Source organism: Eptesicus fuscus, chromosome 20 (genome assembly GCF_027574615.1).
Source record: "Eptesicus fuscus isolate TK198812 chromosome 20, DD_ASM_mEF_20220401, whole genome shotgun sequence".
Lineage (NCBI taxonomy): Eukaryota > Metazoa > Chordata > Mammalia > Chiroptera > Vespertilionidae > Eptesicus > Eptesicus fuscus.
This window is the reverse complement of record NC_072492.1, coordinates 43,822,563-43,849,592: the sequence shown is the minus strand read 5'-3', so window position 1 is coordinate 43,849,592 and position 27,030 is coordinate 43,822,563. Positions and strand designations below refer to the sequence as shown.

Genomic DNA, 27,030 nt, shown 5'->3' with positions numbered 1-27,030 from the left:
CGCTCCAACCGGTAGGTTAGCTTGCTGCTGGGGTCCATCCTATGGGGACTGAGCGACATGCCCTGGAGCCCTCCCATGGTCCCTCCCACGGTCCCTCCCCAGCTGGCCAACCTCCCACGTCTCTCCCCGGCCTTGATCGTGCACCCTGGCCTGCACCCTCTCACAATCCGGGACCCCTCAGGGAATGTTGGAGAGCCAGTTTCAGCCCGATCCCAAAGGCCAGGCCGAGGGACCCCACTGGTGCACGAATTCATGCACCGGACCTCTAGTTCATTTATATTCCTTATTGCACATATGAGCATCATTATATCATATGGGATCAAAATATGTGATATTTATTATATATCACGTCATGGAGAGTGGGAAAGTATTCAGGGAAGGCTTTTTTCTTTCCAGGATAGGCCACATCCAATGGCAGAAATAAATTTCCTAATAAATATAATAGAGAAGGCCAAAAACTTCATCATCAGATCGAGACTGTCTTGTAATGAAAGAGCTCTTTAAAAGCTGACCTACAAGTCCACAGGAAAGAGTCCTAGATTACAGGAATCGCAAATAGGGGTTTAGCATTGGGAGCAGAAAAGAGTCGGGGAAAATATATGCAACAGACAGACTTTCCTCTCACCCTGAGGCACCCAAAGGAATCAACCCCAAGCTATAAGAGACGCCAAAAGATGACCTGGTTTAGTTTTCCCTGGCTTTAGGCAGATGAATATCTAAACCACTTAGAAAATATATTTCTTCCTTAAATTCCAGAAATGAATCCCACCAGTTCCCTGATCATCTAGAGTTTCCTGTCTTTTCCAACTAAAATATTTTCGCTTCTCAATGAATGATATCCATCTCTTCCATCTTTCACGTTTGTGTAGATTTTATGATAAAACTGGCCTATGACGTCTTGCCATTTCACAGATGAGGAAACTGAGGCTGGCAGCGTGTAAGCACTTGCTCTAAGTCACACATCTGCTAGGTGGTGGAGGAAGGATCTGAATCCTTCTTTGTCTTCCCCATCCCTTCCCGCTAATCTTCCCCATCCCCATTTCTAATTCTTATGATTGGAAGATATTTTAAAGATCACTTTGGAGGACAGGGAATGCATATTCTGTTTTCATAATTTTAAAAGTGTCCTAACATCCAGTGGCCCCACAACTAGCTCCTACCAAAACACAACTTAGGAAACTATTAAGATGAGGGCATGGGGTTGGAAGGATGAGATAATTGGGTCAGCATCACAAGAAGTCATCAACACTCCATTCTTTTTCAATCCAACCACAAAATATCCTAGGGTTGATCACCACCACCAGTTAACATTTACTTGCTCCCGGTCTAGTAATTATGTTCTTGCAGAACCTGTAATTTGAATGATATGACACAAAAAGCCCCCGTGATGAAGACCAGGGACACATCTCTTATCCCATAAGCTTAGGACCATTTAATGTGCTATAGCGAAAGAAACCACACAGTACAGGACCACCGAAAAAAGAGGAGGAAAGGTTTCTGTAGGATTTTGAGAAATAGTGGATGTCGGTGAAATTACATGAAATGGTGTTTTGTTTGGCTCAAAGCAGAAGGCTTTGTGCAAAAGAATTAGCGTCAGGACTGGCCTGTGAAAAGCCCTGTGGTATTGTTAAAACTCTGCCACTCTCTTATCTGTGTGACTCTGAGAAATCATGTCACAGATCTGGCCTTCCGACAACTGTGATGGAGTACGATGGTCCACAAAGTCAAAGGCCTTCAGATCCTGTGTAGCTAAGATAAATGCCCATGTCGTGTCTAAAGATCTCTTACCTGAAACTCTGCCTCTGGGTTGGATATGAAGGCTGTTTCTCTGTGTTAAGGTGACTAAGATCCTGGTCAGGAAATAGTGGGTTCGTACAGAGGTGACTTCAGACAGCCAAGTTTCTGAGAGTCTGTAATTTTAAAATGCAAGATTTCTTAGTACTATGCATTTTTGTTAGTTAAAAATACAAAACACAGCAAATAAAGTAACAGGTGTATTCCTATTCCTAATATTTGGATCTCTGTATATAGTCTAAGCCAGATAACAATATGCTAAATCATAAATCAAGCAAGTTCTTATTTCACTATATGGGATAGAATTTCTGATAACTACTAGTGCATTTTCACTACTTTGAAGTGACCTCAGAATTGGGCAAAGACTAGGAGTCAACAACCAGTGTTTGTTATGTTTTGTTTTTTCAGAGAGGAAGGTAGAGGGAAAGATAGAAACATCCATGATGAGAGAGAATCTTTGATGGGTGGCCTTCTGAACGCCCCCTACTGGACATCGAGCCCCCTATCTGGGCACATGCCCTGACCGGGAATCAAACTGTGACATTCTGGTTCATAGGCTGACTCTCAACCACTGAGCCAGCTGGCCAGTGTTTATACTCCACAAAGCCCTGTGGTATTGTTAAAACTTTGCCACTCTCTTATCTGTGTGACTCTGAGAAATCATTTCACAGATCTGGCCTTCCAACAACTGTGATGGAGTACGATGGTCCACAAAGTCAAAGGCCTTCAAGGACTGGGACTCTGGTGGACCAAAGAGTGTATAAAATGATTAAATCAAACCAAACATAATTTGGAGGCAAATTCCGTCTGACAGCCATCAGCATCCCCTGGACAATGTTATCTTTAACCTACCTTCCAACTATACATTTATTTTCTATACCCTCATTTTCCTTAGCCGTGGCTAAAAAAGATAAAGCTATGTTATCAGTCATCAGTTCCCTTAATTCCCCTAGCCTCGTGGTCGGCAAACTGCGGCTTGCGAGCCACATGCGGCTCTTTGGCCCCTTGAGTGTGGCTCTTCCACAAAATACCACGGCCTGGGCGAGTCTATTTTGAAGAAGTGGTGTTAGAAGAAGTTTAAGTTTAAAAAATTTGGATCTCAAAAGAAATTTCAATCGTTGTACTGTTGATATTTTGTTCTGTTGACTAATGAGTTTGCCGACCACTGCCCTAGCCTTTTCAGAAGCCCAACTTCATCCTTCATAAGGAACAAAACCCTCAGCCAACATCTACTACTGAACCTAAGCATCTACTACTGAAATATAATTGATTCCTTTACAAATATTTTCAATATACTTTGAAGGACTCAATACGCATGCTTATGTCACATGTAAAAGGTAAGAAATACCTCAATTTAAATTTTATTTCTAAATCCATATCAGACACAAAATCAATAAAATCCACATTTATTGTGGCCTTATTGTCCCGTGAAGAGTTGTTCTCCTTCAATTGCTTTATCTGCCTTTGTCCTGCCTTCCTAAAATGTGTAATTACTGTGTGATCAGAAACTACTTAGAACTTATTTTTCTTTCCTTTCCCTCTCCACCCCCCAAGGAGTATAGCACTGTTTACAGAGTTAGTGTCTCATAAGTCACTATGAGTAATAGGCCAGCTCTAATGGCCTATAACCATGCCACTCTCGCGGTTTGGGTGGTTATTTCCACATAAACATGGAGAAGCAACATGTTGTTTTACTGAAGCACTGCACCATTCTTTTCATAGCAGAATTGGTACACATCTTTTATGAGCCATTTTAGTTTTTTGTTTGTTTGTTTGTTTTGGTTTTTTTAAGGAATTCTTGCCTCATTGCAAGAAATCAGGCCTGTGAATATTATAGTCTCACACCTGGTCATGGATAGTGAACAAGAGAAAAGTGTGATGGTGGCAACACTGGATTCTTCAACTTGTCACATGGTCTGTAAAAACTGACTATTCAATGAGTCATTTTTCTAAAGCTCTAAACCACCAAGTATTCATTTCAAGGGGAAAAGCAGAAAGAGAGGAAAGCATCTTTCAGTGATATTGGAATTGTTGCCTCAGCAACTGGATCCACCAATCTGGAGTTCTCATTTCAATGGGCAACCACAGCTTTAGGAAATGAGCTTGTGTCCTGGTGGTCATCAGCACCAGGCCAGGGTATATAAAGGGCCCTGAGGGGAGGAAGATATTTACACCTGAGAACACACAACTCCTCTCACCAGTCCAACTCATCCCACCCCAGACACCACCATGACCGGCTCCTGCTGTGGGGGAGGCTGCTGCCAGCCCTGCTGCTGCCGAGACCCCTGCTGCTGCCGCCCCTGCTGCTGCCAGACCACCGTGTGCCGCCCCGTGACCTGCGTTACCCGCTGCACGCGCCCCATCTGCGAGCCCTGCCGCCGCCCCATCTGCTGTGACCCCTGTGGCCTGCAGGAGGGCTGCTGCCAGCCTATTGCCTGCTGCCCCATATCCTGCACGGCTGTGTTCTGTCGCCACCGTATCTGCTGTGAGCCCTGTGGCCTGCAGGAGGGCTGCTGCTGCCCCATCACCTGCTGCCCCACGTCCTGCACGGCCATTGTCTGCCGCCCCTGCTGCTGGGCCTCCACCTGCTGCCAGCCCATCTGTGTGCAGGCGCCCTGCTGCCGGCCCCCCTGCTGCCAGCCTGCCCCCTGCCGCACCACCTGCAGGACCTGCCCCTGCTGCTGCTGAGCTGCCCACAGGAAACATTCCAAGTGTTCAGAAATGTACAAATGTTCCCACCCCAATGGGTCAGATGAGAGATAGCACCTTTGCAACCTACCTGCTCTTCAACAGCTAACTCAACAATAAACGTCTATCCATTTCCCATGTAATAATTATTCAGCTCATTCTGGCCCTCCTTGAGAATATTTAGAAAGATTCCAACTCTCATCATTTGAGTTTCTAGCTTTAAAAAAAATGAGTAAACAAAGACCGAAGTTCCTCTTGAATGAGACTCTACCCTACTGACTCATCATCATTCCTCTACTGTTTCAAGATGGGATATTTTTCTATGAATAGATTACATTTATGCTGATGTTTTTGCACAGTAAAATAATAAAATTTTACTTCTGGGAAGCAGATGTGTTTCTCTTCATTGCTTGTTAATCTTCAAAAGCTTAGTTTTCGCTTAAGTTATGGTATGCAGAAGAACCAAAGGAAAAAGGACTTTCCATGGCCATATTTTTAGCTTTAGAAACAATTCCAGTACACTGTCTGTAATTTTAATAGCAATTAAATAATTCAGAACATCTTAAGTACCTTCATATTTCAAGCCACAGGTTTTGTGGTGATGCTGAGGAAATGGAGAGACTTCAGCAGGTCTCTCTGACCATGAACTTGACTCATGAATCATCGGCACATAGGGAAGGGGTGGAAGCCTAAATCAGAGCTCCTCTAATTCCCTGATTTAGAAACTACACAATGATTAATGTCAATTGGTACCTGGGAATCCCTAATAATTGAATGCCTACGCTGGAAGGACCATATCCCAGCTTTTTCCATGATTCCCACCAGCAACACTATGGCCAATTCCAATTTCAGTGGAGTCACTGCTGCTGAGCAGAGTGAGAGAAATGCACCTTGGATGGAAACATTCCAATTTAGAACTCCAAATAATTTTACCATTAAAACAATGCTAATGCAGTTGAAATAGTGGTAACATAAATCCACATTGGATATCTTGTTAAAAACCTTGATTCTGGCCAGGAAAACTATTATTGTGTTACTGAGAAATATGTATTGAGTTTCCAACATCTGATCTATAAGAATTTTTTGGAATGTGCTGCCTGTATACTTGGACATATCTACCTGCCCAGTGAGGGCAGTCAGGCAAGATAAGCTTTGTGAAGGCCTAGATCTTAACTGATTTTGCTCACTACTGGATTCCCACTGGCATACACAGTATTTGGCACACAGTATATGAACAGAAATTATTTGTTGAATCACTGAATAAGTTCTAAGGGTTGGAAGAGAGTGATCGCAACTATCTCCTCATGCTAGACATGGGCATTCTTACATTAACACAACAAGCCATCTCAAGAGGAAAAGTATTTTTCTTGAAATACAGTAAAAGTTTCTCAACAGAAATTCCATTCTATTAAAATCTTAGCATTGTCAGTTCATGCACAATGGAGTTTTCTCTTTACTAAGGGCTTAATAGTTTACCAATGAATAGGCTCACAGGTCCAATTTCTTTCTACATATTCCTAACCACCATTCTTAAAATTCTCTAACTTCATCTGTTTTCCTTCATCCCAAAATCTTTCTTGTTAGCCTTCCAGAGACTTCCTCATCCTAAAATAACTTCTCAGATTTAGATTGCTTTATTTCCTCCAGGGTCATCATTATTGGATCATGTTTGCTTCCACAGTAACTTCATGCCTGGTCAGCCATGGTGGCTGGTGCAGGTCTGGGTAAGTTGCAAGGGACTGTGCGAGCAGAATGATCAAGAATAAGGCTTCAACTGGAGCCTCAGCCACAGACCTAGAACAGACTTAGTTATAAAGCAAAAGACCAGAACCAAGCAAATCCAGAGGCAGAAGCGAAAAAGTTGCTAAGTGACAAGATTCTCCTACAGACAGTTTGAGACAACGGAATATCACAGCTGGTTCTGTGGGCAGGAAGAAGCTCAGCACGGTACAGGGGGAGACAGTGGAACAAGAGGTGTTGGGGTATGCAGTAGGCGTGCCTGGAGACCACCTCTGGCTGGGTTCACTACCCGGGGATTTTGTCATGCTGGACTGCATCTAGATTGTGGTTTTGTTCAGAGTGCCCCATGGCTACTCAATTATGTCCAATTTTTATTACTATCTCCTTAGGAATTTTAAGAAGGCTGCCTGGAGATAATTCCCCCAATTCCTAATATTGGTGAGACATAGAGTCCTTTCAGGTGACTAGAAAAAAATAGCCATTTCACATATAACAAGGATAGAAAAATAAATTCACTGATAGTATTCCTAAATAAAACAGATGTTGCTTAATGACAAGAAATATGATACCCACAATTCCATTCTTCAGTTTCTTGGACTTACAATGTAATGTTTCCACAGATGTTTTTGGAGTAAGTATTGGTATCTATACAATACTTGACCTTAGGGAAGCCAATTTCTAGTTCTTTATGTGTAAAATGAGGACTATAAATAATACCTACCTCATAGGATTGTACAAAGAATAAAGTAAATGCCTTTATTGCTTTTGCATAATGTTTGGAACAGAGTTAGAACTCAGTGATAGTGGCTAAGCATGAATGTTATAAATAATGAAATTCACCTTGGTATGGGAAAATATAATTATGAAAATCAATGAGCATGTAATTTAAGACTAAAAAAACCCAAATTCATAGAACGGAATGGTGGTTACCATAGGCTGGGTTTGAGGGGGAAGAGAAGATAATTTTTTTAAAGAAAGAACAATGGTGGTTGCCAGGGGCTGGAGAGACAATTGGTGTTTAATGGGTAGAGTTTTAGGTTACAAGATGAAGGAGTTCTGGAGATGGATGGTGGTAATGATTACACAATAATATGACAGTATTTAATGCCACTGAACTATATACACAAAAATGGCAAAGATAGTCAATTTTACGTTACATGGATTTTACCAAACGTTTTTTAAAAATGGAATAAAAAGAAACATTGATGATAGAAGTTTATGAAGATGCATTCCTGTAGCTCCAAAACATAGACTGAAAAATTCTTCTTTTCCTGACAAACCATGACTTTAAAAACATTCCTTAGTATTTTTCTGAACTTGTTTTGCCCAGGAGGCTTAGCAGTGCAAAAGGACACTCAACTCGGGGAATTCACTTCCTGATCAGTAAGTAAACCTAAGAGCAGGACAGCTACTCTTGTGCTATCAAAACACCAATGGGTAAAAGCATCGCTAAGTTATAAAGATAATTGGAGACTTTGAAGTTAAGACCATTAAGTTCAGATTTGAACCATAAATAGCAAAACATAATGAGTCTTGACTAAAAAAAGGAAAACAAACAGTCTTTTATGAGTACCTGAGCACCAAAAAGTGTCTAGAGAATTTATTAGCCTATCAGTGCCATTTCAAAATAAACAAACAAAAACAAGGAAATAATCTTGTGTCGTGGTCATCAGCACCAGGCCAGGGTATATAAAGGGCCCTGTGGGGGAGGAAGGCATTCACACCTGAGAACACCCAACTCCTCTCACCAGTCCAACTCATCCCACCCCCAGACACCACCATGACCGGCTCCTGCTGTGGCTCCACCTGCTCCAGCTGTGGGGGAGGCTGCTGCCAGCCCTGCTGCTGCCAGCCCTGCTGCTGCCGAGACCCCTGCTGCTGCCGCCCCTGCTGCTGCCAGACCACCGTGTGCCGCCCCGTGACCTGCGTTACCCGCTGCACGCGCCCCATCTGTGAGCCCTGCCGCCGCCCCATCTGCTGTGACCCCTGTGGCCTGCAGGAGGGCTGCTGCCGCCCCATCGCCTGCTGCCCCACGTCCTGCACGGCCATTGTCTGCCGCCCCTGCTGCTGGGCCTCCACCTGCTGCCAGCCCATCTGTGTGCAGGCGCCCTGCTGCCGGCCCCCCTGCTGCCAGCCTGCCCCCTGCCGCACCACCTGCAGGACCTGCCCCTCCTGCTGCTGCTGAGCAGTGCATCATCCCTAAGGCCCCTCAGTAGATGGCCGGGTCCATCCTGCTGTCCCTTAGCGTCACTGCAGAACAGCATGGCTTTTCTTGAGAAGACCATTTCTCATTTCTTCAAACAGCTCATGGAGACACCTGAGACACCTTTCCAGGCTAACTACCAATGAAGAGTATCCTGGTCTAGCTCCAAATCATGGTGTCTGTTTTCTAATAAACTTTGTGCTCACAGCAAAGGAATCATGGTCGTTGTGGTATTTCCTTTCAGTGGATTTCTGTCTCTCTGTTTTGGACCAGAAAACTTCAAAACAAGATGCCAAATAAACCTCCTACATTGTTTTATGCAATAATCTATGTCTGCTTAGTTTCCTTGTTATCCTTGTAAACGGCATTTATAAGGCCCAGGAGCTGAGTGAGGAAGGTGGACATGGCTATATTTTCATCACGTATAAAGAGTTGCTTGTGTTCATTATTCAGACACACAAAACACCTTCTGAATGATCGGTAAGGCGGCTGCTCTTGTCTGACATATAGAGTCCCAAGTCCGAGGGTTCTTTCACTGGCCTGGCACCCGTTAGCACAGCATAGAAAGCCCAGTGCCTTACAGGTAAAAGGAATCTTAGGTGACATCTGGCCAATCATCTGGTTTTGAAGTTGAGGAGCAATGAGTAATGAGAGATGAAATAAGTCCTTAGTGATATAATTTTAATGTAATTATAATCACCAAGGCTCAGAAAAGACCCAGGAGAGGCAAGCCCCCTGACAATAAGCCTTTAAGTCTAACAAGCCCTTTAAGTCAAATAAGCCCTTTAGTGTAGTTCCTCTGGCCAGAGGAGCTCTCCCGTCTTCTGTGACCAAGTGTAACTGCATTGGATAACACATTCCCTGCGATGTTAAGGATCTGATTGTTACTTAGAATCCACTCTTGTGGATTGTAAATCCACACCAACTCCCAAGGGCTGCTTATCTCTGAACTTTGAGCATTAATGGCATTATATATGTAACCAAAATCATAGAACTCATGGGAACAGAGCATAGGAAGGTGGTTGCCAGGGGCTGAGGTGTAGGAGAGATGGGGAGATGCTGGCCAAAGGATACAAACTTTCAGTTATAATAAGTTCGGGGATGACACGTACAACATACAATATAATATAGTTAACAATACTCTATTGTATACCTGAAAGTTGCTATGAAAGCAGAGCTTTGATGTTCTCATCACAACAAAAACAAAATAATTATGTGAGGTGAAGGATATGTTAATTAACCTTACTGGAGTGAACATTTTGCAACATGTATGTGTCAAGTCGTCACAATATACGGTACATTTTACTTATTCAAGGTTATATATCAATTATACCTTAATAAACCTGGGGGCAGGGAAGAAAGCAGAATATACAAGTTTTTATCTAGGCTTTGGTTACTGCTTTGAAGAAATCACGTGTGTCTATGGACAAGAGAAAGAATGTGACATGTGAGCGACTCAAAGGTCTTCACTGATGAGACCCCTTGACTTCTCTCTCCTCTGTTTTCCCCAGTGGTGACTATATGTTTAGTCATTTTACATTCCTTTTAAAGTTTTGAAATTATGTTTGAAATTCCATTTAGGGAGCTTTAGCTCCTGGGGCCCAAGGCACATTCTTCTGAATAATGAGAAAGATCCCGAAGTGATCCCCAATCCTGGCTGGTGACTAATAGGAGGGGTGACACAGAAAAGTAATGAGGTTGTTTCCATGCAATTCCTTACTGCCTCTGCCTCTGCCTCCAGGAGAAGTGTGTCCATCACATGTCTGGCAGAGCCAATGGAAGAGCAGCTGTGTGGCCTCCCAAGGCAATGCCTCTGAATAAGGTATTGCACATGTTTGCGTTCCTGGTGGGAAACCCCCATCTTGTCACTTCTTAGTCATAGCACCATGTGCAGGTAAATTAAGAAAAAGCTTCTCATGACATCATTCTTGATCACTTACACAAGAAAACCAAGTACAAAGAATGCCATATCTCTTGCCCAGCTGGTATGGCTCAGTGGTTGAGCGTCAACCTATGAAACAGGAGGTCACAGTTCAATTCCCCACATGCCTGGGTTGCAGGCTCGATCTCCAGTAGGGGGCGTGAAGGAGGCAGCCGATCAATGATTCTCTCATCACTGATGTTTCTATCTCTCCCTCTCCCTTCCTCTCTGAAATAAAAATACATACATATTTTTTTTAAATGCCATGTCTCATGATCAGCATTCTGTGATCAGAAGGACCAGAGATATGCACAGCATGAACTGGAGAAAAGAAATAAAAAGTAGATGGCAGTCTTGAATGCTTTATTCCAATACTTACGTGGTTTACAAAAACAAAGTTTTGTGCTTCCCACACAAGTATATGAGCTGCAGTCTTATTCAAGGTATGTATACATTCCATTATAGCGAGTAATATGTAGTTCCAAGGAAGGACATGTGCAATACCTGTGTGATTAACATGTAGGCTTTTCAGAGAGCTCTTGAGGGCCAAGGTTAGGATCTAGTCATTGTTCTATAAACCGCTATATTAGGTTTAATTTCTTTTAAAAATTGCAATTCCTACAGAACCATTTGTCCAGGATTCATCAGTTGCTATCTACTCAAAATGAGCATCAAGAGTTGCTATCACCTGAAATGACTGTGACTGCTTAAATTTTGATGATATGCCCATATTTAACGTTAAAAATAGTTCTTTAATGAGATCATGAGTCTGTCATGAGCAATGCAACCATTAGTCAAAACAAACTTTTACTTAATTGGCCAAAAGGTAAACAAGAGGGGTCATCAGCACCAGGCCAGGGTATATAAAGGACCCTAAAGGGGAGGAAGGCATTCACACCTGAGAACACCCAACTCCTCTCACCAGTCCAACTCATCCCACCCCAGACACCACCATGACCGGCTCCTGCTGTGGCTCCACCTGCTCCAGCTGTGGGGGAGGCTGCTGCCAGCCCTGCTGCTGCCAGCCCTGCTGCTGCCGAGACCCCTGCTGCTGCCGCCCCTGCTGCTGCCAGACCACCGTGTGCCGCCCCGTGACCTGCGTGCCCCGCTGCACGCGCCCCATCTGCGAGCCCTGCCGCCGCCCCATCTGCTGTGACCCCTGTGGCCTGCAGGAGGGCTGCTGCCGCCCCATCGCCTGCTGCCCCACGTCCTGCACGGCCATTGTCTGCCGCCCCTGCTGCTGGGCCTCCACCTGCTGCCAGCCCATCTGTGTGCAGGCGCCCTGCTGCCGGCCCCCCTGCTGCCAGCCTGCCCCCTGCCGCACCACCTGCAGGACCTGCCCCTCCTGCTGCTGCTGAGCTGCCTAGAGCAAGCAATCAACCTTCTCTACCCAACACAGCTCCTGCCCTGAGCCATTAGGACCTCAAGTCAGCCAGAAGTTGCAAATAGATCCAAACTCATCTATTAAGATTTGGGCTGTCCTCAAGTTTTTGTAACAGTAGCAACTTCTTTCTTTCCATCTTAGATCTTAGGTCTTTCTGGCATGTTCGGTTTCTAATAAACTTCTCTTCTTTGGCCTAGCAATCACAGCTTTGGTTTTATTTATTCATTCTAATTTTGTTCATTAAATTTTAATAAATGTGCTGACTGACTACCATCTGCAAGTTACACACGGTATGGTATATAATAGAAAGTAAAATTGACTTTAAAATGTTCCCCTCTTCAAGAAACTTCCAGAAAGGTGATTCAAATTCATTATCACTCAACTAAAAATTAGAATATGAAAAAAGTCAAAGCACAACACCCTATTTGGTATCAACAAGAAGTCACTATTGGAGAACAAGAAAGACTGAAAGGAGAACCCAAGCATTTTATGAGCGTTAAGATTTTGGGGTACAGTTTTGAGGGAAGATGGCATTCTCAACTATGGAAACAGTATGCACACAGGTATAGACAGGCTGTTCAGAGGAGAGTTGCCTGGGGGCACTGGATATAGATAGACTAATAGTGGAAGGTAAATTTGGAACATTTGTGTGCTTTGAATATTAACCAAATGAGTATGCCCTTAAGGCAATAAGCACTAAGGAGCTGTTGGAAGCCTTGAGGCAGGGGAATGAATGGCATGACAGGAGGTGGACACGGGGGCAGTTCCTATGGTCACTGCTTATAAAAACAGAAGACCACAGGCTGTACATATGATGACTACACAGAAACAAACTGAGAGCTGAACTAAGATGATGGCGACAGAATAAAGAAGACACGAAGAGGATGGCAGACCTAGAAACTCTGAAGGAATGTTAGCTAGTCTCAATGTGGGAAATGAAAACAATTAGGAAGCAAATGTGATTTACTGCAGTTCTAGAGGGAACTCTTTTGATCAGCAGACACCTGAAAGAATGTTAACATACTTATGCTTATTTACTGTGTGTTTAAAATCACTACCCCACCATGTATTCTGCCTTCCAGTAATATTCACATTCTTGAGCTACTGTAAAATATTTTTAAAACAGAAGACAACGAATTTTACTAACTCTCATTCTGGACAGCAGCAGAAAATAAAATGAACAGATTTAGAAATGAAGGATAAGTGTTTTATACCCAGCTCTTCTGGCTATGTACTGGCTATGTCAGTGATGGCGAACCTATGACACGCGTGTCAGCACTGACACGCATGCCATTTCTGATGACACGTGGCCGCTGAGGCGGCCGCATGCCGAGGATGAAACATTTGCTGCTCCTGAGGATGAAACATTTGCGAAATAATGTTTTTTCCTCAAAGTGACACACTACCCGAGTTATGCTCAGTTTTTTGGCGAAGTTTGACACACCAAGCTCAAAAGGTTGCCCATCACTGGGCTATGTGAATGTAGCAAGTCAATAACCTCTCCAAAATGCAGCCATTCCTAGACTCAATGGTATTTTAACATCAACTGATGTTCAGAGGGAATTAAAAGTAGTTCATAACATTAGCACCAATGTCCCAATTTAGAACTTTGAGATTAAATGGGTTTATATTTGACTCTTTTCCTTGAATAATCCCTCCTATCAATACTATACTGATTTGTGCACTAGAGCAAAATGTGAGGCAAGCAGATTAGGTTTTGCTTTCTACATAACCCTTTAGTACCTCATATGTAATAGGATTTAATAAACATGTGCTATTTATAAAAAGAATGATGTCAGTTTCTGTACCTATAAAATTAAATGGTTGGACAAGATGATTTATTAAGGTTTTGATCTCTAATATGTAATGATTCCATTTAACCATTTTTCAACTTCATACCTACAGTCATGGTTATCATATGACATGAACATCTTTATTGACACTGGCATGAATCACTTTTTAATTCTATCCTTGTATTAACCAACACTTCTACCCCATAAAAGCTAATTATGTACATCTATTCATGATTGGAAGGAAGGAATAAGCCTTCCATAAGTAGCAACACTATGTTCTTTTGGACATAACTTTTTTTTCATTTCTCCCCCTGTAACAATAAACATCAATTTTTTTTTCTTTTAGCAACTACCAGGAATTGTTTCCATTTTACTTTGCACATTTTGAACAATATTTGATCATCCATTTCCTGTCCTGCCCTATAAGCACTGTGATCCAGAAAAAGTATTTCCAAGTTCCTGCTACTTATTTTATTGGTTCACCTTTATAAATTAAGTTGTTTTGCTCTTTGGTCTGATATTCTTCCATAAGACACAAGGTGTAGTTACATAAAATGATGTAAACTGAAATAAATCTCACCTCTGAGAAATCAATACTATCCAGATAAACTATACAGCAATGATTTTCATGTTTCATAGAAATATAAATTACACTTAAAATTTTTGTGAATTTTTTCCTGATTACTAGATATTAATTTTAGCCCTTATTTTAAATTTTTGGTAACAAAATATCCATAGTAAATTGGAACGGAACAGGTTTTGTTCCACATATCCTCCTGAGTGATAAATGTTTCCTCAAGGCTGAATGTGTGAAGTTCAGGAGAGAGCATAGAAATTAGAAAGATCCAATTTCTAGAAAGATCTATTAATTTCTATGAAGTGGAGTTTATCAGAGTTTCTATGTGGGTGATTGTAGAGACTGATATCTTATTAATCTAAACAAATATAAAGACAGCCTTACATAGCCCAGCCAGCATGGCTCAGTGGCTGCGCGTCAACCTATGAACCAGGAGGCCTCGGTCTGATTCCCAGTCAGGACACATGCCCGGGGTTGCAGGCTCGATCCCCACTGTGGGACATGCAGGAGGCAGCCGATCAGTGATTCTCTCTCATCATTGATGTTTCTCTCTCTCCCTCTCCTTTTCTCTCTGAAATCAATTAAAAAAATATATATTTAGGAAAAAAAAAAGATAGTCTTACATAAAGGCAATGGTTAACAGTAACAGTCAATGGCTAATTTTTTTTTTTCTGAAGACTTGAGTTTTGGTGAATGAGAGTCACTTTGTCAAGTAAAAATTACAGCATTGTTTGGAAACAAAACAAAAAAACAACTCTACCAGGGGCACTGGACACATTTGGTGAGTACTACCAGCTAAGCAATAAGGAAAAACCAATTTGGACATATGTTTAAAATAACTCAGTATCTGAATAATCAGAGGGCCCTGGGAAAGCTTGTTTAAAGAGTAACAAGAGAAAAATGCTATCCATGACACAGATCTGGCCAAAGCCTATAAAAGGTCCCAGTGGAACAAGCAGCCCTAAGTCAGAAACTCCTCCAAGCAACCCACCTCTCAGTCCAACTCCTGACACCATGGCCTGCTGTCAAACTAGCTTCTGTGGATTTCCCAGCTGCTCCTGTGAGACCTGTGGCCCCAGCTGCTGCCAGACCAGCTGCTGCCAGACCAGCTGCTGCCAGCCAACCTGCTGCCAGACCAGCTGCTGCCAGCCAACCTGCTGCCAGACCAGCTGCTGTGGCACCGGCTGTGGCACTGGCTGTGGCACTGGCTGTGGAGCTGTGAGCTGCCGCACCCGGTGGTGCCGCCCTGACTGCCGCGTGGAGGACACCTGCCTGCCCCCCTGCTGCGTGGTGAGCTGCACCCCCCCAACCTGCTGCCAGCTGCACCATGCCCAGGCCGCCTGCTGCCGCCCGTCCTACTGTGGACAGTCCTGCTGCCGCCCAGCCTGCTGCTGCTACTGCTGTGAGCCCACCTGTTGAAAAACCTCCTTCTGATGGGAATCCTGAGAAAATGGCACATCCAAACTAACCAATGTTAGAGTCTCAACAAACTTCTGAGCTCCAAATACTCACAACCCAGCTTGCATCCTCTTCTCACAGAGCTGCATAATTTCCCTAAGATGTACATTAATGTATAATAGAAGACCAAAAGTATTTCATAGACCTGGATATCAACCAAAGTCCTACAATCTGAAAAGAGGGCATGATATATTACCATAAATATCTCCTGAAATATTTCAACAGCTCATTGGGTTTGGGATTTAATAAAAATTTTCATTCTTCAGTGATGAAGTCATTGTTGACGAGTTCTTTTCTTTTAAACTTGTTATTGATACTGGGATTTTCCAATATCTCAATAAATGTGGCAAAGCACTGTGGGTTTTCATTACTATGCCTTTAATAATGGTCTTTAAAAGGTAGTTTTTCTTTGTTTTGCCATTAAGTGGTCCAATATTCTGCAGCCAAACTATATGATTAAAAGAATTTCACCTCAATTTTTTAAAAAGTCAAAGAGATAGAATTCTCCACTAGCACAACATTACAAGAATTTCACAGCTTGTTGAGCCTACAGCTCTTTCCTTCCTCTAAGTGGACATAACACCCCATCAGGGCACAACCTACACATGCCTATACAGCACCTCTATTCCCTCCTCTGCCAGTCTCCTGTCTCCCATCATGTTGGGATGATTTAGACTAGATGCATCTTTTACTTACAATGGCTTCAACTCAGAAACACCAAATGAGCCAGGTTGGAATTCAGGAGAGAAGAAAAAAATCTTGTTACATGATTTAGGATAAAAAGTTGAGGGTGTTCATTTGTTTGGTGCATCAACCATGTCTTACCTCTCAGGCATTGAAGGAAGGCAGCTGCAACTGATGCAGAGAACTGATTAAATGTAGCTTAAGAAATTGAAAGAATACCCAAAACTTATAACTAGAAAATGGAACCCTGACATCTTAAAGAAAAATAATTCAATAGGTTAGTATCTATCCAAATTTGAGAATAACATCCTCTCTTCTTATAGTTCTGGAATTGTCTGGGCAACATAACTTAAATGAAATAATTAAAATCAAAAGGAATTGCCCTAGCCAGTTTGGCTCAGGGGATAGAGCATCGGCCTGCGGACTCAAGGGTCTCAGGTTCGATTCTGGTCAGGGGCATGTACCTGGGTTGCGGGCACATCCCCGGTCGGAGGTGTGCTGGAGGCAGCTGATCAATGTTTCTCTCTCATCGATGTTTCTAATTCTCTATCCCTCTCCCTTCCTCTCTGTGAAGAATCAATAAAATATATATATTTTTTTTTAAAAGAAATGGGCACAATAATTTTAAAAAGCTTTAAGTGTAAAGGTACTGGCATTCCCCCCACCCCCAAAAAAAGACCAGCAATAGAGTATCCAGCATTTAAACAGAATAGAAAATCTACACAGGGGGAGATCACAAATGATTAAACTTCTTACTCTTTGTATGAGAACCAATCAGGAAGCAAGGGACTTAAGTGGTAGGAAAAAAATCTTGATTTTCTTTCTTTATTTAGGAAATGTAAGGGAATGCTCAGATTAGTCTTCATTCTGTGGCAGAGAGGTAAAATTCTCAAATTTTAAGCATCATACATTATGTGATGGTTAATATTGTCTCAAGTTGATTGGGCTAAGGCAGTGGTCAGCAAACCACGGCTCGCGATTTGGCCCCTTGAGGGTTCTAACGCCCCAGTGTGGCTCTTTGGCCCCTTGAGTGTTCTAACGCCACTTCTTCAAAATAGACTCGCCCAGGCCGAAAACTGACTTCTGCGCATGGGCCACAAAGTTTCCATCGCACTGTACGTGCACGCCTGCATGTGGTATTTTGTGGAAGAGCCACACTCAAGGGGCCAAAGAGCCGCATATGGCTCTCGAGCCGCGGTTTGTCGATCACTGGGCTAAGGGATAAGCAGATAACGTTATTTCTGGGTGTGCCTGTGAGGGTGTTTTCAGAAGAGATTAGCATTTGGCCTGCATACTGAGTAAAAAAGATGAGCCACCCTCACCAACGCAGCCAGTCATCAGTTAATCCACTGAGGGCACAAATAAAACAAAAAAGGCAGAAGGGCAAATTTGCTCTCTTGCTCGAGTTGGGACATCTGTCTTCTGCCCTCAGATCAGTGCTCCTAGTGGGACTTCTCAGTCTCCATAGTTGTATGAGCCAATCCCGCATAATAAATACATATATACAGGGGGGGGCAAAAGTAGGTTTACAGTTGTTCATATGGAAAAAGACATTCTAGTTTGATTACTATAATAGCTTTATTAACTCAAAAAAATGTCATTCACAACCTGCTTTTGCCCACTCCTGAATTTAATATCTTGTTGGAGAATCCTGACTAAAACACCTTATTCTTAATAATTCTCTAAGGGCAACTAAAGACCAGAAACATGAAAACTGAGTTAAATTTTTCAGTGAGAAAGATGTTGAAAGCAATGCCATGGTAGAGAAGCACAGAAATGGAAATATGATATCTAATGCTACTCCATCTCCAGTGCCCTTGTCAATATGAATTTTAACTCCTCAAACATCTGAAATGTGTGCAAGGAAAGATAAATCATTTTAGTATCAAAGATTCTGCTAAATTTAGGTATGAATTAGCTCCTGAGATTGTAGTAACAAGAAATCCACATATTTAAAACATCCAATGTGGAAATATTAGCTAATTAAAGAATTGGTGATACAGATTTGCTAAAGGAGAAGAAGCAAAAATATTCACAAAGAACCAGACCTTTCAATTCACATTTGATGTGGAATTTGAAAATGTCTTAATTCACCTGGGAAGAGTTATGATCTCATCTCAAAGCTGTCATTTCTAGAGAAGCAGAATTAACACTTGGCGTTCTGATTCAAACCCCCTATGTGGCATTGGATTAGTCTCTATCAACTACAGTAAACTGCACACTCTAGGTCTAACACACCATAGTATGCCACATACTCCAGTTTTAATATATTAAGAGTGTGATTTTTATGCAGTTAGGAGCATTTATTCTCAGCACAAGAAAAAAAATCTAACTATGTGTGGTGATGGATCTTAACTTACTGTGGTGATCATTTCACAATATATACATACTAGAGGCCCAGTGCACGAATTCGTGCACAGGTGGGGTCCGGCTGGCCTGCCCCAATCAGGCTGATCAGGCCTGGCCAGCTGGAGGGAGGGGCCATGGGTGGTTGGCCAGCCCTGTCCCTGATGCGGAGGGGGGGGTTGTTGGCGGGGGGGGGGCTGGGGTGGTTGGCTGGCCGGCCCTACCCCCTAGTCAAACTCCCGGTTAAACTCCTGGTCCAGGGGACAATTTGCATATTAGCCTTTTATTATATAGGATATCAAATCATTATGTTGTACACTTAAAACTAATACAATATTATATGTCAATCATATCTCAATTTTAAGAAAAGAACATTTAAATCTATTGGATGAAGTCACAAGTCAAGTAGTCACAAGTCACATGTTAACTCTTTCAGCACTTAAGATTTTCTTGAAGTATACCTATTATATAGTTTTAAAAAAATAAAATCTCCTGCCAGATGGCATGGCTCAATGGTTGTGCATTGACCTATGACCTAGGACATCACAGTTCTATTCCTGGTCAGGGCATATGCCCCGATTGTGGGCTCAATTCCCTGTGGAGGGCGTGCAGGAAGCTGCCAATCAATGATTCTCTCTCATCATTGATATTTCTATCTCTCCCTCCCTCTCCTTTCCTCTCTGAAATCAATAAAAAAATATTTTTTTAAGTAAATTAAATAAAATCTCCAGAGAAATCTCTAATCACAGAGTTATTACTCATGCTAAACTCTGTCTTTCCTCCCTCTACTCTCCAAAAGTCTGTAAGAAATAGGGCAAATTTCCATTGGTTTTCCCTAGAACAGTTGTCGGCAAACTCATTAGTCAACAGAGCCAAATATCAACAGTACAACGATTGAAATTTCTTTTGAGAGCCACATTTTTTAAACTTAAACTTCTTCTTACGCCACTTCTTCAAAATAGACTTGCTCAGGTCGTGGTATTTTGTGGAAGAGCCACACTCAAGGGGCCAAAGAGCCGCATATGACTCGCGAGCCGCAATTTGCCGACCACGGCCCTAGAACACCTGCTTATGTGGAAAAGACTGTAATAGTTGCAAGTTTAGTCTGGAGTCAGATGGCATGGTTCAAATTTCAGATTCACCATTTGTTAGTGTGAACTTGGGTGAATGACTTAAATCTGTTTGTGCCTCACTGTCCTCATAGAGATGGTATAATAGCAATGATACCTACCCCGTAGGGTTGCTGTGAAAATTAAATGAATTGATGCAAGCAAAGTACTCAGAACTGTTTGGACACATAATGTTTCAAAAATGTTCTCAGTGAACAATTCATCCATATTTCCCAGCCCCCGATGAAAGCATCCCATTCTGTCCAGCTGAATCACTCGGCTGCTCTGGCAAAGTGAAGAAAAGAAAGGGTAGGGAAGGGGCAGCTGTCAACGTGGCTGAGCATCAAACTGTCATGTGAGACCCAAGAGCTCAATTATTAGGGTCAACATTGAGTAATATTGACACTCCTTAAAGGTGAGGCATCAGTCAATTATTCTCTGGGCAATGAGCATATTGTAACGAATATGGGAAATTAGGGGTTATGTCCTCAAGGAACGCAAATGACTACTGGGGCCATGGTAAAAGATCCTAAATGAAGACCAAATAAAATAAACCTTTAAAGGCTTTCAGAAGGTTGCACAAGTAACTCAGGAACAGGGCAATTATCATTCACAAACAACTTATTTAAACACAAACAAGGAAGAGACTTTGGGAATTATGTAAATAATAGCTGGCCAAGGCTTATAAAAGGCCCAATGTAGAAGTTATCACCAAACCTAAAAAATTTCTCCAAGCAACCCACCTCTCAGTCCAACTCCTGACACCATGGCCTGCTGTCAAACTAGCTTCTGTGGATTTCCCAGCTGCTCCTGTGAGACCTGTGGACCCAGCTGCTGCCAGACCAGCTGCTGCCAGCCAACCTGCTGCCAGACCAGCTGCTGCCAGCCAACCTGCTGCCAGACCAGCTGCTGCCAGCCAACCTGCTGCCAGACCAGCTGCTGTCAGCCAACCTGCTGCCAGACCAGCTGCTGTGGCACTGGCTGTGGCACTGGCTGTGGCACTGGCTGTGGAGCTGTGAGCTGCCGCACCAGGTGGTGCCGCCCTGACTGCCGCGTGGAGGACACCTGCCTGCCCCCCTGCTGCGTGGTGAGCTGCACCCCCCCAACCTGCTGCCAGCTGCACCATGCCCAGGCCGCCTGCTGCCGCCCGTCCTACTGTGGACAGTCCTGCTGCCGCCCAGCCTGCTGCTGCTACTGCTGTGAGCCCACCTGCTAAAAGCCAAATTAATGGTTTTCAACCTGAAGTTTCAATTTCCAACTCAACCATCCCTGGACCACTAACAAGTTCTGGAACTTTTGTTTGGCTTTTGTTGTGGGAGTTAGCAAATACTTGAGCCTCACAGACCTGATCTCCCCACTGAGGCTGCCAAAATACAAATTTGACTCAAGAAATGGGAAAACCAATTTGCATTGGGCTTGACCTTCAGCAAGTATTCGATCCCCCGCTCCAGAACTCAGTGCTGCCGAGGCCGGGGAGGAACTGTCTATACTTCTCAGACGCGTTCACCTCCTCTCTACCATCCTGCAAACTGCACTTCCCATAAAAGAGGAATACTATACTAACGCCTAATAAATTATATTTATTTGGTGCAGCAGACATGTCTCTTTTTCTTCATTGAGTATGCTCATGATGTATATTTCATAGAAAGTCATTCAAAATATTTGATGTATATTTCATAGAAAGTCATTCAAAATATTTTAATCTGGTTTTGCTATGCCACACTGCTCTTCTTATACAATGCTAGGAAAATTTGTGATGAGATCCAGTGGAGGTTAATCCCCATAAAAACATCCAGAAAAGGCAGTTCTAGGGCCTCAGAAGTGGCACAGCTCTATGACCAAGTCCTGACCTCACACAGTGCTTTCACAACCAGAAAGCTACAGAGCCAGGACTCTGAATCTAGCGCCAGAATATGAGTCATTTTTTTTCACATCTGTTAAAGGAATGCTCTTTCAGGCAATCTTCAAACACTGGTAATGTATGCTAGTAACCCCACTCTTCCATTTGCATGTGGTCTTGCAGAATAAAGCAAGCGAACTACAAGTTGAGGAAGCCTCTCTGGGGAAATATGCTTTTAATTAGATGGAGATTTTTACTCCAAAAACTTTTCTTCCCTAGTTTCTAAACTGAAAATGAGGATAATGAAGATTTTGCTCTATTTTTAGAAGCAACATATTGTACATTGGCTTAAATGTATGCTTAACAGAAATACATATGTATTATACATACACATGCATTTATATATAATACATATATTAAATGAATTTAAACACAAGTATCGCAGAATATTTCACAAATTTTGGGGAAAGGATCAGGATTAATTCATGGTTTCTTGGGATTAGAACTGGATGAGACTGAAGGTATTCTTTTTTATGAAGAATATTACCTTGGCCCTGACTGGGTGGCTCACTTGGTTGGAATGTCGTCCTGTACACCAAGAGGTTTCAAATTAGATTCCCAGTCAGGGCACATACCTAGGTTGCAGGTTCAATCGCCCATCAGGCTGCATACGGGAGGCACCAAATGATGTTTCTCTTTCTCTCTCTCTCCCTTCCTCTCTCTCTAAAATCAATAAACATATCCTTGGGTGAGGATAAAAAAAGAAAGAATATTACTTTGGTTAAAATTCCAATGCTTTATTCATTTATAGGTTAATAAACATCAAGTAATTAGAATGAATAAAGGATAACATGTAGGCAAAGAACCACTTTCCCTGACGCAGCACCTAGAAATCTGATCCAATCCAGAAAACACCCCTTGAACACCAGAACAGAAAGGAAGACGAGAAAAATAAATAAATAAATAAATAAATAAATAAATGGGCAAGTGACTTTAGTAGGAGGCAAATTCGGATGTTTATCATTACCATACACTGCTCATCATTCATCCCCTCTTTAATTCAGCAAGTGCATACTGAGCATGGACACGCAGATGGTGCAGAAGATACTAGCTAGGAAACCAAGGCGAACCGGACATGGGCAGATCACCCCTTAAGGGACCAATGATCTGGTGGAGCAATAGCACAATTTTCGCCCTGGAGGTGTCTGAGAGAGCATCTCATCTTAAAGACGAACAAACCAATGCTCAGAGGGACTAAGTGACTTTTCTGAGGTTCAGTCACTTAATGGTAGAACCAGTTTGAGAAGCCTCTTTGGTTGGATTAAATTAATTCTCAGTTAAGAGCTCAGTTCCCTACATCATGTGACCACCTCTAATCTCCTAACTCTGGACTTGTTTAAAGTTACTTTCAGCTTAAAATTCTATGATTTTTTAAAATTCAAAAGCACAAACTAAAAACAATTGAGATTTTTATCAGTAGGGGATGACTGAAGAGAGTGCGCTGTGGTCATACTCAGGAATACCACATAGCTATTTAAAAGAAACCGTAATAGTATGTATAGGATAGGTCAACAAATTGGTTAATCTAGATGAAGTGGGTATTTCCTATCAAAACTGAATCATAGAGATACAGAAATCTGAACAGAGCTATAGCTAAGAAGAAGACTGAATCAGTAATAAACAACCTCCTAAAAGAGAAAATCCCAGAATCAGACGGCTTTACTGATGAATTCTAACAAACACTTAAAGAAAATGAAAGAAGGAGAAACACTTCCAAACTCATTCTATGAAGCCAGCATTACCTTGATACCCAAGTCAGACAGACACTACAAGAAAAGAAAACTACAGACCAGTATCCCTGATTAATATTGATGCAATATCCCTTGACAAAATACTATCAAACAGAATTCAAAAGCACTTTAAAGGATATACACCATGACAAAGTAAATTTTCAACATATGAAAATCATTCAATCCAATACATCACATAGCAGAATGAAGGGGGAGAACACATGCTTTTATCTCAATAGATGCAGAAAAAACATTTGATGAAATCCAACAGTCTTTCGTGATTAAAAAAACACACACACATACTCAACAAACTAAGAATAGAAGGAAACTGTCTCTGCATAATAAAAGTCATATATGAAAAGCCCATACCAACATCATACTCAATGGTGAAAGACAAAGTTTTTTTGCTAAATATCAATGTATATTTTTATTTAATTTTTTATTAAGGTATTACATTATGTGTCCTTATCACCCTGTTGCCCCCCCACCCAAAGTTTTTTTTTTAATAAAATTTTATCTTATTGTTGACAGCATTACAAAGGTCCCCCAATTATCCCCCCTTTACCCACCTTCTCCCAGCTCCCGCCGCACCCCAGGCATTCACCACACTATTGTCTGTGTCCTTTGGTTATGCATATATGTTTATGAGTTCTTTGGTTAATCTCTTCCTGTCTCCCCCGCCCTCCCCTCTGGGACATGTCAGTCTGTTCCATGCCTCCCTGTCTCTGGACCTATTTTGTTCTTCCGTTTATTATATTCATTAGATTCCACTTGTGAGATCATATGATATTTGTCTTTCTCTGACTGGCATATTTCACTTAGCATATTATTCACCAGACCCGCCCACCCCCCACCCCCCCATGCTGTTGCAAAGAGTAAGAAATCCTTTTTACAGCTGCATATATTCCGTTAAATGCACTACAGCTTTTTTATCCACTCATCTACTGATGGGCACTTGGGCTGTTTTCAGACCTTAGCTGTTGTAAATAACACTGCTATGAACATGGGGGTAATATATTCTTTCTGATTGGTGTTTCAGGCTTCTTAGGACATATTCCTAGAAGTGGGACCACTGGGTCAAATGGTAGTTCCATTTTTAATTTTTGAGTAAATTTCATACTGTTTTCCATAGTGGATGCACCAATCTGCATTCCCACCAGCAGTGGACTAGCATTCCCTTTCCTCGACATCCTCACCAGCATTTGTTATTTGTTGCTTTTTAAATCTGCCACCTACTAATATGGAATGGTCTGCCTCTTTCTTTTGTTTCTCCTTGACCTTCGTGTATGTGGGCCAGTTTGCAAACCAAAATCAGTATTAATCATATATCCAAAGGTGGAAGCAACCCAAGTGTCCATTGATGGATGAATGGATTAAACAAACTGAGGTGTAGGTATACAGTGGAATATTACAGATGTCAGAGGGGTGGGGGTGGGGAGGAGTAGATGAAAGAAGGGGAAAAGATTAGCCAAAGAACATATAGGCATAGCCCAAGGACACAGACAACAGTGTGGTGAAGGCCAGAGGGAGGAGTGGGGAGGGGCTGGGTGGAGACGGGTAAAACGGGGGTGAGTGAATAGGGGACATCTGTAATAGTGTCAACAATAAAATTTTAAAAAGGAATCTCTGACACATTCTACAACATGGATGACTCTTGAGAACATTATGCTAAGTGATATAAGGCAGTCACAAAACAGACAAATACTGGATGACTCTACTTGTAAGAGGTACCAAGAGTGGTCAAATTCACGAAGGCACGAAGTAGAATGGTGGTTGCCAAGGGTTTGGAGAGGACAGAAGGAGAAAGTTGTTTAAAGGATATAGAATTTCTGTTTTGCAAGATAAAAAGAATTCACAATGTGAATTTACTTAACACTAGTGAGCTGCACTCTTAAAAATGGTTAAAATGTTAAATTTTATGTGTATTTTACAATTAAGTTGTTTAAAAATAAGTAGTATAGGAGACCCCAACTACTGAATTAGAAGATCTATGTGTTAGATGCTGCTTCATGTTTACAAAAAAAGGAAGAAAGGTATTGAGGAACAGGTACCAAACTTAATATTGGTTATCTTCTGGAATACTACTTTTGGAAGGGATGTGTGTATTTTGGGAAAGGGAGGGAAAATATTAACTTTTGGTACTGCCTGACTTGTTAAAATGTGTGTTCATTACTGGCATATATTCTTAAGTTAGTACAGTCAGAAAATAATCTACAAGCTGAAGTCATTAGGGTCTCAGTTGGGAATATGTACATTGATGATGAAGACAAATGCCGGCTAGAGCTCTGAGGATCCTGTAACTTGCACACTCTGATCACAGAAAGGCATACTTCTTTTGGATATTGATGAACCAAGTGAGTGCTCATGTCTTGATGGCATTAATGTTATTCAAGTCTAGACAATGTGTTTATGAATCATGATCCTAACTGAGTGACCACCTACAAAGAAAATGTTCAGTTTAGATAGACTCTGCTTGAAGGTTATCAAAGGACAGACTGGACAAAGCAAGCCAGGGCAGTGGTTGGCTCAAGTTTGGTCCTTCATGTGACTAACACAGAGGAGCTGCCATGATTGCCTTCCACAATGAGTCTTCACTTGCCCCCCAGGGCAAAGAAGAAACGTAATGAGACGTAATTGAGCAATGACCAAAGCAGGCTATTAAAATGCTATTTATAACTTTCTAAACAACTCAGGTATTAGCCAATCAGAGACTGACTTTGCAAATAGTTTCAAGGAAAGATGCTAAATGTCAGGAAAATAGGTGTCGCTGGGGACTATATAAAAGGCCAGATGTAGAAGGTGCAGCCAAAACTCAGAAACTTCTCTAAACAACACACCTCTCAACCCAACTCCTGACACCATGGCCTGCTGTCAAACTAGCTTCTGTGGATTTCCCAGCTGCTCCTGTGAGACCTGTGGCCCCAGCTGCTGCCAGCCAACCTGCTGCCAGACCAGCTGCTGCCAGCCAACCTGCTGCCAGACCAGCTGCTGCCAGCCAACCTGCTGCCAGACCAGCTGCTGTGGCACCGGCTGTGGCACTGGCTGTGGCACTGGCTGTGGAGCTGTGAGCTGCCGCACCCGGTGGTGCCGCCCTGACTGCCGTGTGGAGGACACCTGCCTGCCCCCCTGCTGCGTGGTGAGCTGCACCCCCCCAACCTGCTGCCAGCTGCACCATGCCCAGGCCGCCTGCTGCCGCCCGTCCTACTGTGGACAGTCCTGCTGCCGCCCAGCCTGCTGCTGCTACTGCTGTGAGCCCACCTGCTAACAGGAAGGCTGCTGAGTCCTTAAGAATGAAAGGAGCAACTCAGGAAAACTGCCTTGACCTCTGAAGAAGCGTTCGACTTTACTTGGATGCTATGTATCGCGATGTTTCTAAGCCGCTTAGAAATCACAAGTCTTGGGCCCCTCTTGAGTGTGCTGAATTCGCCCACTGAAAACATGTATTTATCAGTGTCAGATCAATGACAGCTCTGTCTTCCTCCCTATGTTGTGATCTCCACACATTTTCAGACCTGCTTTCCCCTTCAATACCCCGTTAATTTAAAATAAAATGTTTAATTGTGTAAGCAAACTGAGTCATTTTCTTCCATCATTTAGCTTGTCCACCTTCAGCTGAAATTCAAGAGAAGTGGATTTGCACTTTGATAATAATCCTAAGGCATAAACATAAAGTCTAAACCAGAAAAATACAAACTATAATATG

At 42.4% G+C, this 27,030-nt stretch overlaps 6 protein-coding genes across 6 annotated transcripts; all 6 read left to right on the top strand.

Annotated features, from left to right (window-relative positions):
- Positions 1-4,023: 4,023 nt before the first annotated feature.
- Positions 4,024-4,482, top strand: LOC114233394 (keratin-associated protein 2-3). The gene is made up of 2 exons (XM_028153327.2): positions 4,024-4,219; positions 4,313-4,482. Exons 1-2 carry the CDS (start codon positions 4,024-4,026, stop codon positions 4,480-4,482), a joined length of 366 nt encoding a protein of 121 aa, XP_028009128.2.
- Positions 4,483-8,002: 3,520 nt separating this feature from the next.
- LOC114231670 (keratin-associated protein 2-3-like) lies at positions 8,003-8,407 on the top strand. Its single transcript, XM_028145866.2, has one exon. It carries the CDS (start codon positions 8,003-8,005, stop codon positions 8,405-8,407), a length of 405 nt encoding a protein of 134 aa, XP_028001667.2.
- Positions 8,408-11,299: 2,892 nt separating this feature from the next.
- Positions 11,300-11,704, top strand: LOC129147471 (keratin-associated protein 2-3-like). Its single transcript, XM_054709765.1, has one exon. The coding sequence runs from the start codon at positions 11,300-11,302 to the stop codon at positions 11,702-11,704; it is 405 nt and encodes a 134-aa protein (XP_054565740.1).
- A 3,410-nt stretch (positions 11,705-15,114) lies between these two features.
- Positions 15,115-15,519, top strand: LOC129147469 (keratin-associated protein 9-3-like). The gene has a single exon (XM_054709763.1). It carries the CDS (start codon positions 15,115-15,117, stop codon positions 15,517-15,519), a length of 405 nt encoding a protein of 134 aa, XP_054565738.1.
- A 4,944-nt stretch (positions 15,520-20,463) lies between these two features.
- Positions 20,464-20,913, top strand: LOC129147467 (keratin-associated protein 1-1-like). The gene has a single exon (XM_054709761.1). It carries the CDS (start codon positions 20,464-20,466, stop codon positions 20,911-20,913), a length of 450 nt encoding a protein of 149 aa, XP_054565736.1.
- Positions 20,914-26,162: 5,249 nt separating this feature from the next.
- Positions 26,163-26,592, top strand: LOC129147470 (keratin-associated protein 9-3-like). The gene has a single exon (XM_054709764.1). It carries the CDS (start codon positions 26,188-26,190, stop codon positions 26,590-26,592), a length of 405 nt encoding a protein of 134 aa, XP_054565739.1. The 5' UTR covers positions 26,163-26,187.
- The last annotated feature ends 438 nt before the right edge of the window (positions 26,593-27,030 follow it).